At 51.7% G+C, this 12,504-nt stretch overlaps 1 protein-coding gene across 2 annotated transcripts in view; it reads left to right on the forward strand.

Annotated features, from left to right (window-relative positions):
- acadm (acyl-CoA dehydrogenase medium chain) overlaps positions 1-10,796 on the forward strand; it is a 29,706-nt gene extending 18,910 nt beyond the window's left edge. Inside the window, exons 7-12 of one of the 2 annotated variants that reach the window (XM_078407870.1) lie at positions 134-264; positions 1,731-1,839; positions 4,957-5,097; positions 7,097-7,192; positions 7,873-8,121; positions 10,519-10,796. In XM_078407870.1, the coding sequence (XP_078263996.1) occupies positions 134-264; positions 1,731-1,839; positions 4,957-5,097; positions 7,097-7,192; positions 7,873-8,121; positions 10,519-10,590 (798 nt within the window). In that variant the 3' untranslated portion in view covers positions 10,591-10,796. The remainder of the gene's footprint in view (positions 1-133; positions 265-1,730; positions 1,840-4,956; positions 5,098-7,096; positions 7,193-7,872; positions 8,122-10,518) is intronic. The other variant, XM_078407871.1, reaches the window with a different exon arrangement.
- Positions 10,797-12,504: the final 1,708 nt, after the last annotated feature.

Genomic DNA, 12,504 nt, shown 5'->3' on the forward strand with positions numbered 1-12,504 from the left:
TCCTTCGCTCCTGTATGTCTGAGTTGCCGAACCTGTCAAACCAGTCAGTGTGCATTCAGCTGATGGTGCCAGATTGCAATGTGTTTGTCGGTGTGAGGAGGGCGTGCTGTGACTGACCTCCTCTGCCCACCAGGCGTACTGCGTGACGGAGCCGGGCGCTGGCTCTGACGTGGCTGGCATCATGACCAGAGCCGTGAAGAAGGGCAATGAGTACGTCATTAACGGGCAGAAGATGTGGATCACCAACGGAGGCAAGGCCAACTGGTAGGTCTTAGGAATAAAACTGTAGATGCTGGTTTAAATAGAAGGTAGACACAAAATGCTGGAGTAACTCAGTGGGTCAGGCAGTATCTCAGGAGAGAAGGAATGGGTGACGTCTCGGGTCGAGACCCTTCTTCAGACTTAACTACTCTTAGTGCGGTCAGGGTTCATCATCAACACCACAAGCAAGACAAGCTCTGGACTAGGTCTGAGGAAGAGACCCGACCCGTCACCTATCCATGTTCTCCACAGATGCACGGTACGGTGGCGGAGCGGTAGAGTTGCTGCTTTACAGCGAATGCAGCGCCGGAGACTCAGGTTCGATCCTGACTACGGGTGCTGCACTGTAATGAGTTTGTACGTTCTCCCCGTGACCTGCGTGGGTTTTCTCCGAGATCTTCGGTTTCCTCCCACACTCCAAAGACGTACAGATATGTAGGTTAATTGGCTGGGTAAATGTAAAAATTGTCCCTAGTGGGTGTAGGATAGTGTTAATGTACGGGGATCGCTGGGCGGCACGGACTTGGTGGGCCGAGAAGGCCTGTTTCCGGCTGTATATATATGATATGTCCTCCACAGATGCTGCCTGACTCGCTGAGTTACTCCAGCACTCTGTGAAACGTCACCTATCCATGTTCTCCACAGATGCTGCCTGACCCGCTGAGTTACTCCAGCACTCTGTGAAACGTCACCTATCCATGTTCTCCACAGATGCTGCCTGACCCGCTGAGTTACTCCAGCACTCTGTGAAACGTCACCTATCCATGTTCTCCACAGATGCTGCCTGACCCGCTGAGTTACTCCAGTACTCTGTGAAACGTCACCTATCCATGTTCTCCAGAGATGCTGCCTGACACACTGAGTTACTCCAGCACTTTTTGTCTTTTTTTGCAAACCAGCACCTGCACTTCCTTGTTTGTACACCGACCTGGACAGTTAGTGGTGTTTTTTCCTTCCACCTATGCAGCCTGACCTGTTGAGTATTTCGAATGTGCTGGGCCTGGATAATTTTGCAGGGTCGGTGGGTAGGGGAGTAGGTTCAACATTATAGGGCCTTTTTTCCGTGCTGTATGGCCATGGTTCCATGGCCTGGATAGAGTGGATGTGGAGGATGTTTCCACTAGTGGGAGAGTCTAGGACCAGAGGGCACAGCCTCAGAATAAAAGGTCGTTCCTTTAGGAAGGAGATGAGGAGGAATTTCTTTAGTCAGAGGGTGGTGAATATGTGGGATTCTTTGCCACAGACGGCTGTGGAGGCCACAAGTCAGTGGATATTTTTAAGGCAGAGATAGATAGATTGTTGATTAGTGCGGGTGTCAGGGGTTATGGGGAGAAGGCAGGCGAATGGGGTTAGGAGGGAAAGATAGATCAGCCATGATTGGAAGGCGGAGTGGACTTGATGGGCCGAATGGCCTAATCCTGCTCCTGGAACCTTTGAACTTATGATCTTCTGCCGGTATTTGTTTCCAGGTATTTCCTCTTAGCTCGCACAAACCCTGATCCCAAAGCGTCAGCGGGCAAGGCCTTCACTGGATTCATCGTGGACGGTGATGCCCCTGGAATCCAAGTGGGAAGAAAGGTACGGACGGAGACGTGCAGAGATTATTGCCTCAACAGTCTGATCTTGGGAGTGCTGGTGCAGGATTCACAACAAGTTAATCTGCAAGTTGAATCGGTAGTAAGGAAGGCAAACTTAATCCTAGCATTTATTTCAAGAGGGCTTGATACAAAAACTGGGATGTAATGCTGGGGCTGTATAAGGTGCTGGTCAGGCCACATTTGGAATATTGTGAGCAATTCTGGGCCCCGTATCTGAGGAAGGATGTGCTGGCTCTGGAGAGGGTCCAGAGAGGTTTACAAGAACGATCCCAGGAATGAGTGGGTTAACCTATGATGAGCGTTTGTGGGCACTGGGCCTGTACTCGCTGGGGTTTAGAAGAATGAGGGGGCACCTCACTGAAACTTACCAAATAGTGAGCGGCCTGGATAGAGTGGATGTGGAGAGGATGTTTCCACTAGTGGGAGAGTCTAGGACCACAGATCACAGCCTCAGAATTAAAGGACGTTCCTTTAGGAAGGAGATGAGGAGGAAATTGTTTAGTCAGAGGGTGGTGAATCTGTGGAATTCTTTGCCACAGACGGCTGTGGAGGCCAAATCAATGGATATTTTTAAGGCAGAGATAGATAGATTCTTGATTAATAATAATAATAATAATAATACATTTTATTTATATAGCGCTTTTCATATACTCAAAGACACTTTACAGAGATTTTGAGAACATAGGGAAATGAATAAATAGATAAATAAGTAAATAAATAAATGAACAGAGAAAGGAGACAGAAGGTGAGGTGACCTTCAGTGGTTGAAGGCAGTACTGAACAGGTGAGACTTCAGCGATGTTTTGAATGTGGTGAGTGTGGGGGAGTCTCTAACGGTTTGGGGTAGTGAGTTCCATAGGGTGGGAGCAGCGATGGAGAAAGCCCTGTCCCCCCAGGATCTGAGTTTAGTCCGGATGTGGGGGGATAGGAGATTGGCAGCGGCAGAGCGGAGGGTGCAGGTGGGAGTGTGCCTGTGGAGGAGGTCGGTCGGGTAGGATGGGGCCACGTTATGGAGGGCTTTGTAGGTTATGAGGAGGATTTTGTACTGGATTCTCTGGGGGATGGGGAGCCAGTGGAGTTTATAAAGGACGGGGGTGATATGGTCACGGATCGAGGTGTGTGTGAGTAGACGGGCAGCGGAGTTTTGGATGTATTGAAGTTTATTGATGATTTTTGAGGGTGCGCCATAGAGGAGGCTGTTGCAGTAGTCCAGACGGGAGGTGATGAAGGCGTGGATGAGGGTTTCTGCAGCTGTGGAGGAGAGGGATGGACGGAGACGGGCAATGTTTTTGAGGTGGAAGAAGGCTGTCTTTGTGATGTGTTTGATGTGTTTTTCGAAGGAGAGGGTTTGATCAAGGATGATTCCAAGATTCCAGATGTGAGGTATTGGTGTCAGAGGTTATGGGGTTAAGAGGGAAAGATAGATCAGCCATGATTGGATGGCAGATTAGACTTGATGGGCCGAATGGCCTAATTCTGAACCTAACACTTATGAACATGAACTTGTCTCTGCAACTCTGATTTTTGATGGCTGCCAAGTTTAATTGTTTCAACAATAGTTAAAGTCATAGTTGGTTTAGTGCGCGATGGCAGATGCTGTACAGTGGAGCAAAAACAAAGTGCTGGAAGAACTCAGTGGCTCAGGCAGCTTCTGTGGAGGCAAACATTTTGGGTGAAGACACTCCCCATCACTGATTTGGAACCTGACCAAAATTAGACAGGCACATTGATAGGACAGGGAGGGTACATGGATTTGGGGAAGCAAGGTTGCGCAGCGGTAATTGCTGCCTGACATCACTTGTAGCGCCAGAGACCCGGGTTCCATCCCGACCACGAGAGCTGTCGGTACGGAATTTGTACCTTCTCCCCATGAGTTTTCTCCGAGATCTTCGGTTTCCTCCACACTCCAAAGACATACAGGTTTGTAGGTTAATTGGCTTCATGTATGTATGTTGTCGCTAGTGTGTGTAGGACAATGTTAATGTGTGGGGATCGCTGGTCGGCACGGACTCGGTGGGCCGAACGGCCTGTTTCCACGTCAAATGTGACAGAGTAGAATTAGGTCATTCAGCCCATCAAGTCTACTCCGGCACTCAATCATGCCTGATCTATCTCTCCCACCTAACCGCATTCTCCTGCCTTCTCCCCTTAACCACTGACACTAGTACTAATCAAGATTCTATCTATCTCTGCCTTAAAAATATCCACTGACTTGGCCTCCACAGCCGTCTGTGGCAAAGAATCCCACAGATTCACCACCCTCTGACTGAAGAAATTCCTCCTCGTCTCCTTCCTAAAAGAACGTCCTTTAAAACTCTCGCACTAGTGGAAACATCCTCTCTACATCCACACTATCCAAGCCTTTCACTTTTCAGGTGGGACTAGTGTAGATGGGACATGTTGAGATGAGGAAAATCTTTTTCACCCAGAGAGTTGTGAATCTGTGGAATTCTCTGCCACAGAAGGCAGTGGAGGCCAATTCACTGGATGTTTTCAAGAGAGAGTTAGATTTACCTCTTAGAGCCAAAGGAATCAAGGGGATAAAGCAGGAACGGAGTACTGATTCTGGAAGATCAACCATGATTATATTGAATGGTGGTGCTGGCTCGAAGGGCCGAATGGCCGCCTACACCTATTTTCTATGTTGGCCGGTGTGGGTAAATTGGGCTGAAAGTCTGAATTCCGTTCTGTATGACACTATGATGTCACGGTGGTGCAGCGGTAGAGTTGCTGCCTTACAGCGAATACAGCGACGGAGACTCGGGTTCCATCCCGATTACGGGCGCTGTCTGTACGGAGTTTGTACGTTCTCCCCGTGACCTGCGTGGGTTTTCTCCAAGATCTTCGGCTTCCTCCCACACTCCAAAGACGTGCAGGTTTGTAGATTTGTTGGCTTATTAAATGTAAAAATTGACCCTAGTGTGTGTAGGATAGTGTTAGTGTGCGGGGATCGCTGGTCGGTGCGGACCCGGTGGGCCGAAGGGCCTGTTTTCGTAACAGTATCTGTAAACCAAACTAAAAGACTGTGTGTGAGTGTGAGGTGTGGAGGCAGGAGTTCTCTTGTCGCCGGCTGCTGATGTCCGTGTCCTTGCACTAGGAGATGAACATGGGCCAGCGTTGCTCCGATACCAGGGGCATTGTGTTTGAGGATGTGCGTGTTCCTGCGGAAAACGTCCTCATTGAAGAGGGAGCCGGCTTTAAAATCGCCATGGGAGCGTTCGATAAAACCAGACCCGCGGTGAGTGACTTCACCTGACTCCATCTACACCTCGCGCTGCCTCGGCAAGGCCAGCAGCCCAGACCATCACACAAACCAACCTCCCTCCCACCCACTCCATCTACACCTCGCGCTGCCTCGGCAAGGCCAGCAGCCCAGACCATCACACAAACCAACCTCCCTCCCACCCACTCCATCTACACCTCGCGCTGCCTCGGCAAGGCCAGCAGCCCAGACCATCACACAAACCAACCTCCCTCCCACCCACTCCATCTACACCTCGCGCTGCCTCGGCAAGGCCAGCAGCCCAGACCATCACACAAACCAACCTCCCTCCCACCCACTCCATCTACACCTCATGCTGCCTCGGCAAGGCCAGCAGCATAATCAAGGACCAGTCTCACCCTGGTCACTCCCTCTTCTCCCCTCTCCCATCAGGCAAGAGGTACAGAAGTGTGAAAACGCACACCTCCAGATTCAGGGACAGTTTCTCCCCAAAGATATAGAAACAAAAAGCTGGAGTAACTCAGCCGGACAGACGGCATCGCTGGACAAAAGGAATAGGTGACGTTTCAGATCGAGGAAGGGTCTTGACCCGAAACGTCACCTATTCCTTTTATCTAGAGATGCTGTCTGACCCGCTGAATTACTCCAGCTTTTTTGTGTCTATCTTCGGTTTAAACCGGCATCTGCAGTTCCTTCCAACACAGTTTCTTCACAATTGTTTCAGGCAACTGAATGGTCTTCTCACCAGCTAGAGTGTGGTTCTGACCTCCACTCCACCTCACTGGAAGCCTTTGAATTATCTTTATTCGGACGTTTTCAGATGTTATCTTGCACTAAATGATGTACCCTTTATCTGTACACTGTGGACGATATGATTGTATTCATGTCAGAATCCTTTTCCTTGGCAAAAGCTTTTCGCTGTACCTCGGTACACATGACAAGAATAAACCTAAACCCGATCTTATTGGAATCTCACCTCTGTGTTCCTACTGACCTGTAGTAACCTTTTAGCCGAAGGTAGACACAAAATGCTGGAGTAACTCTGCGGGTCAGGCAGCATCTCGGGAGAGAAGGAATGGGTGATGTTTCGGGTCGAGACCTTTCTTCAGACTGAAGAAGGGTCTTGACCTGAAACGTCACCCATTCCTTCTCTCCCGAGATGCTGCCTGTCCCGCTGAGTTATTCCAGCATTGTGTCTACCTTCGATTTAAACCAGCATCTGCAGTTTTTTTTTCCTACGTAACTTTTTATCCCTCAGTTTATCCAGAATCTGTTGTCCTCTACCTTAAAATGATTGACAGATGCTGAAATGTGCAATGACGTGGAGCAGCGGGTAGAGCCACTATCTCACAGCCCCAGAGTCCTGGGTTTGATCCCGGCCTCGGGCCCTGACTGTGTGGAAGTTGCAAGTTCTCCCTGCAACCACGTGGGTTTCCCGTTTCCTCTCTCGTGCTGAGAATGTTGGGATTAGCGGGAAGGACTTCCATGACTGGCACACACACGCGCACAGTGGCTTGGGCTGGGCACCATCTTGGATCATGCTGCAATAAACTTGGGGTTGGACACGCTAGAGGCAGGAAACATGTTCCTAATGTTGGGGGAGTCCAGAACAAGGGGCCACAGTTTAAGAATAAGGGGTAGGCCATTTAGAACGGAGATGAGGAAAAACTTTTTCAGTCAGAGAATCTGGAATTCTCTGCCTCAGAAGGCAGTGGAGGCCAAGTCTCTGAATGCGTTCAAGACAGAGCTGGATAGAGCTCTTAAGGATAGAGGAGTCAGGGGTATGGGGAGAGGGCAGGAACGGGGTACTGATTGAGAGTGATCAGCCATGATCACATTGAATGGTGGTGCTGGCTCGAAGGGCCGAATGGCCTCCTCCTGCACCTATTGTCTATTGTCAAACTCAAACCCCACCCGGCGTGCGTGCGTGCGTGACGGCTCGGCTCGGCACACCCTCGGCACTGCCCGTCCGTCTCTGTGGTCAGTGTGTGAGTCTGCTCCGACCCTGTGGCAGGTTGCGTCCGGGGCCGTGGGTTTAGCGCAGAGAGCCATGGATGAAGCCACTAAGTACGCACTGGAGAGGAAGACCTTCGGCCGGCTGCTGGTGGAGGTAAGACCAAGGACCACCCTCACGGAAAGCTTCACACACTCCATTTAGAAGGATGAGAGGGGATCTTGTAGAGACGTATAAAATCGTGAAAGGACTGGACAAGCTAGATGCAGGAAAAATGTTCCCAATGTTGGGGGAGTCCAGAACCAGGGGCCACACAGTCTAAGAATAAAGGGGAGGCCATTTAAAACTGAGGTGAGAAGAAACTTTTTCACCCAGAGAGTTGTGAATTTGTTGAATTCTCTGCCACAGAGGGCAGTGGAGGCCAATTCACTGGATGGGTTTAAGAGAGAGTTAGATAGAGCTCTAGGGGCTAGTGGAATCAAGGGATATGGGGAGAAGGCAGGCACGGGTTACTGATTGTGGATGATCAGCCATGATCACAATGAATGGCGGTGCTGGCTCAAAGGGCCGAATGGCCTCCTCCTGCACCTATTTTCTATGTTCACATTAACATCGGCTGGTATTGTGGGGCAGTGCAGATTCGGTGGGTCTGTGTCTGAGCTGTGTAACTCAATAACACTCTGATACCTTGCGCCACATTCGTCCCCCCTCCCTTCCCCTCATTTCCCAACATTCCCCCTTCCCTATTTCCCTCCTTTGTCCCCTCCCCCCTCCTCTTCCCTCCTCCCCCCCCGCCCTTCCCTTCCCCCACCCCCCCTCCCCTCCCCGTCCCCCAGCACCAGATAGTGTCCTTCATGCTGGCAGAGATGGCGATGAAGGTGGAGTTGGCGCGGTTGGCCTACCAGCGTGCTGCGTGGGAGGTTGACCAGGGTCGCCGCAACACCTACTACGCCTCCATCGCCAAGGCCTACGCCGGCGACATCGCCAACCAGGTGGCCAGCGACGCCGTGCAGATCCTGGGGGGCAACGGCTACAACACCGAGTACCCTGTGGAGAAACTGATGCGAGACGCCAAGATCTACCAGGTCAGCGACGGCCCCCCATGCCCACTCTACCCCCCACGCCCACTCCCCCCACGCCCACTCTACCCCCCCCATGCCCACTCTATCCCCCCCCCCCCCCCGCGTCCACCCTCCATCCCCAGCCCCTCACCCCACCGGCTGCTGAGCACTCGGGTCATTAGTTCATAAGTTTAGTTTAGATATACAACGCAGATCCCCGCACACCAACACTATCCTACACACACTAGGGACAATTTTACATTTACCAAGCCAATTAACCTACAAACCTGCACGTCTTTGGAGTGTGGGAGGAAACTGAAGATCTCAGAGAAAACCCACGCAGGTCACGGGGAGAACGTACAAACTCCGTACAGACAGCACCCGTAGTCGGGATCGAACCTATCCATGTTCTCCACAGATGCTGCCTGACCCGCTGAGTTACTCCAGCACTCTGTGAAACGTCACCTATCCATGTTCTCCACAGATGCTGCCTGACCCGCTGAGTTACTCCAGCACTCTGAAACGTCACCTATCCATGTTCTCCACAGATGCTGCCTGACCCACTGAGTTACTCCAGCACTCTGTGAAACGTCACCTATCCATGTGCTCCACAGATGCTGCCTGACCCGCTGAGTTACTCTGGCACCATGCTTGTAGCTCCAGATTGCAGGGTGTGAATCTCCTGCAAAGCTGCTGTTACCTGAGGACATGGCGGTCGGTATCCATGTCAGACCTGGTCTGAAGCGCATTGCATCTATAAATAACCTGGACTGCAGGACTAATACTATTTTTACACTGTTATAAATTCCTAACCCCTGAGTCTGTGTTGATTGTTGCTAAAATTAGAACAGAACAGTACAGCACAGGAACAGGCCATTCAGCCCACAATATTCCCGTTGAACATGATGCCAAGCTAAACTAATCCCCTCTGCCTGCACACCCCCCCCCCCCCCCCCCCCTGGCAGTACGTTCCAGGCCCCCACCCCCCCCCCCCCTGGCAGTACGTTCCAGGCCCCCACCCCCCCCCCCCCTGGCAGTACGTTCCAGGCCCCCACCACCCCCCACCCCCCCCGGCAGTACGTTCCAGGCCCCCACCCCCCCCCCCCCCCCCTGGCAGTACGTTCCAGGCCCCCACCACCCCCCACCCCCCCCGGCAGCACGTTCCAGGCCCCCCCCCCCCCCCCCGGCAGCACGTTCCAGGCCCCCATCACCCCCCCCCCCAGCAGCACGTTCCAGGCCCCCACCACCCCCCCGGCAGCACGTTCCAGGCCCCCATCACCCCCCCCCCCCGGCAGTACGTTCCAGGCCCCCACCACCCCCCACCCCCCGGCAGTACGTTCCAGGCCCCCACCACCCACCCCCCGGCAGTACGTTCCAGGCCCCCATCACCCCCCCCCCCGGCAGTACGTTCCAGGCCCCCACCACCCCCCCCCCCCCGGCAGTACGTTCCAGGCCCCCACCACCCCCCCCCCCCCCGGCAGTACGTTCCAGGCCCCCACCACCCACCCCCCGGCAGTACGTTCCAGGCCCCCACCACCCACCCCCCGGCAGTACGTTCCAGGCCCCCACCACCCCCCCCCCCCCGGCAGTACGTTCCAGGCCCCCATCACCCCCCCCCCCGGCAGTACGTTCCAGGCCCCCACCACCCCCCCCCCCCCCGGCAGTACGTTCCAGGCCCCCATCACCCCCCCCCGGCAGCACGTTCCAGGCCCCCATCACCCCCCCCCCCGGCAGTACGTTCCAGGCCCCCACCACCCCCCCTCTGTGTGAATAAAAAACCTAATCTTGCCCCGTGCATCTCTTTGAGACTTTGCCCATCTCACTTAAAGCTGTGCCCTCTAGTCTGGAAGGCTCTGACTGTCTACCCAATCTATGCTGCTCTTAGTTTTATATACTTCCATCAGGAATCCTGTAAAAATATGTTAGAATTCTGAAGAAGGGTCTCGACCTGAAACGTCACCCATTCCTTCTCTCCTGAGATGCTGCCTGACCCGCTGAGTTACTCCAGCATTTTGTGAATAAATACCTTCGAATTCTGAAAATCGGACATCATTGGGACTTGGTGGTACAGGTTGGACAGAGTTTATAAATGATTAGATTTTACTCATTTTAATCGAAGCTTACACTTTAAATTCACCATTTTAGATATTACATTGTTGGATAAGAAATTTTCCACTGAACCTGGTATGTCACACAGTGCTGGAGTAACTCAGCGGGTCAGGCAGCATCTGTGGAGAACATGGATAGGTGACGTTTTGGACCGGGCCTTGTTCTCCAGAGATGCTGCCTGAGCCGCTGAGTTACTCCAGCTGGTTGTGTCTATCTTTGGCCTGAAGCAGGGTCGGTGGCTCTGTGTGATTTGTGGCGTGGTGTCACAGCTTGCCTCTGTGCGTCTGACCCAGTGAGCGGTTTCTGTTGCAGATCTACGAGGGCACGGCCCAGATCCAGAGAATGATCATCGCACGCGAGCACATCGACAGGTTCCAGCAGTAACGTACTGGCCGCTGACAGCACGGAATGTAACCTCTGATCAAACCATCAACTATGCAACCCCCTGCTCCCACCCCCCGGGATACTGTACCAGACGTATGCTGGCCCCTCAGCAAGTGCCTCCGTTTGCCCAGTGGAGGGGGGGATCACAAATGTATAACTGAGCAAATAAACACTTAATTACAAAATAAAGCACCAACAATGTGTTGTTGGAATCTAACTTGCTTCCTCTCTGCTCTTGAGTAACCCCAACCACCGGCCCTGGTTAGGTTTGGTTTACTTTAGTTTTAGTTTACAAGTTAGATAGAGCTCTAGGGGCTAATGGAATCAAGGGATATGGGGAGAAGGCAGGCACGGGTTACAGATTGTAGATGATCAGCCATGATCACAATGAATGGAGGTGCTGGCTCGAAGGGCCAAATGGCCTCCTGCACCTATTTTCTATGTAAGTTTACAAGTTGTAGGAGTAGAATTAGGCCATTCGGCCCATCAAGTCCACTTTGCCATTTAATCATGGCTGATCTATCTCTCCCTCCTATTCCCATTCTCCTGCCTTCTCCCCATAACCCCTGACACCCGCACTGATCAAGAATTTGTCTATTTCTGCCTTAAATATATCCACGGACTTGTGGCCTCCACAGCCGTCTGTGGCGAAGAATTCCACAGATTCATCACCCTCTGACTAAAGAAGTTCCTCCACATCTCCTTCGCTAAAAGACTATCCCTTAATTCTGAGGCTGACCCCTCTGGTCCTAGACTCTCCCACTAGTGGAAACATCCTCTCCACACCCACTCTATCCAGGCCGCTCACTATTCTGTACGCTTCAATGAGGTTTTAGTTTTAGTTTGCTGAGGCAGAAATAATTTTCCCCAAGGTAGAGGTGTAGGAGGCAGTTTGGAAGAGATGGGCTTACAGGAGATACAGTTTTAATTTTAATTTTGGATTGGGTTAGTTTAGTTTAGGTTTCATTTTATTTTAGATTAGTTTATTATTGTCACGTGTACTGAGGTACAATGAATAGCTATTTTATTGCATGCTATTCAGTCAGCGGAAAGACAATGCTGTACATGATTACAATCGAGCCGTCCACAGTGTGCAGACACAGGATAAGGGGAATAACATTTAGTGCAAGATAATGTCCCGAAAAGTCCAATGAAAGATAGTCCTAGGGTCTCCAGTGAGGTAGATGGGAGGTCAGGACCGCTCTCTAGTTGGTGAGAGGACGGTTCAGTTGCCTGATAACAGCCGGGAAGAAACTGTCCCTGAATCTGGAGGTGTGCGTTTTCACACTTCTGTACCTCTTGCCTGATGGGAGAGGGGAGAAGAGGGAGTGACCGGGGTGAGACTGGTCCTTGATGTTGATGCTGACCTTGCCGAGGCAGTTTGAGGTGTAGATGCAGTCAATGGAAGAGAGACACAAAATGCTGGAGTAACTCAGCGGGACAGGCAGTATCTCTGGAGAGAAGGAATGGTGATGTTTCGGGTCGAGACCCTTCTTCAGACTGAGTCAGGGGAGAGGGAGGTACAGAGATAAGGAGGTGTAAGGTGTGAAAACAAGACAAGGGATGGATATCAAGGAAAATGTAGAATAGATCATTGTTAGCTAGGAGAAGGTAACGCCAAAGCACACAGATAAAATGTAAACAAGGACAGTCAGACTAGTCGGAGAACTGGAATGGGGAGGGACAGAGAGAGGGTAAGGAAGGGTTACTTGAAGTTAGAGAAGTCAATGTTCATTCCACTGGGGTGTAAGTGAAACATGAGGTGCAGTTCCTCCAATTTGCGCTAGGCCTCACTCTTGAACTTGGATGAAGGGATTAAAAGTACCATTAGCAAATTTGCAGATGATACAAAGCTGGGTGGTAGTGTGAACGGTGAGGAAGATGTTATGAGGTTGCAGGGTGACTTGGATAGGT

This window comes from Rhinoraja longicauda, chromosome 11, assembly GCF_053455715.1.
Source record: "Rhinoraja longicauda isolate Sanriku21f chromosome 11, sRhiLon1.1, whole genome shotgun sequence".
Taxonomy (NCBI): Eukaryota; Metazoa; Chordata; class Chondrichthyes; order Rajiformes; family Arhynchobatidae; genus Rhinoraja; species Rhinoraja longicauda.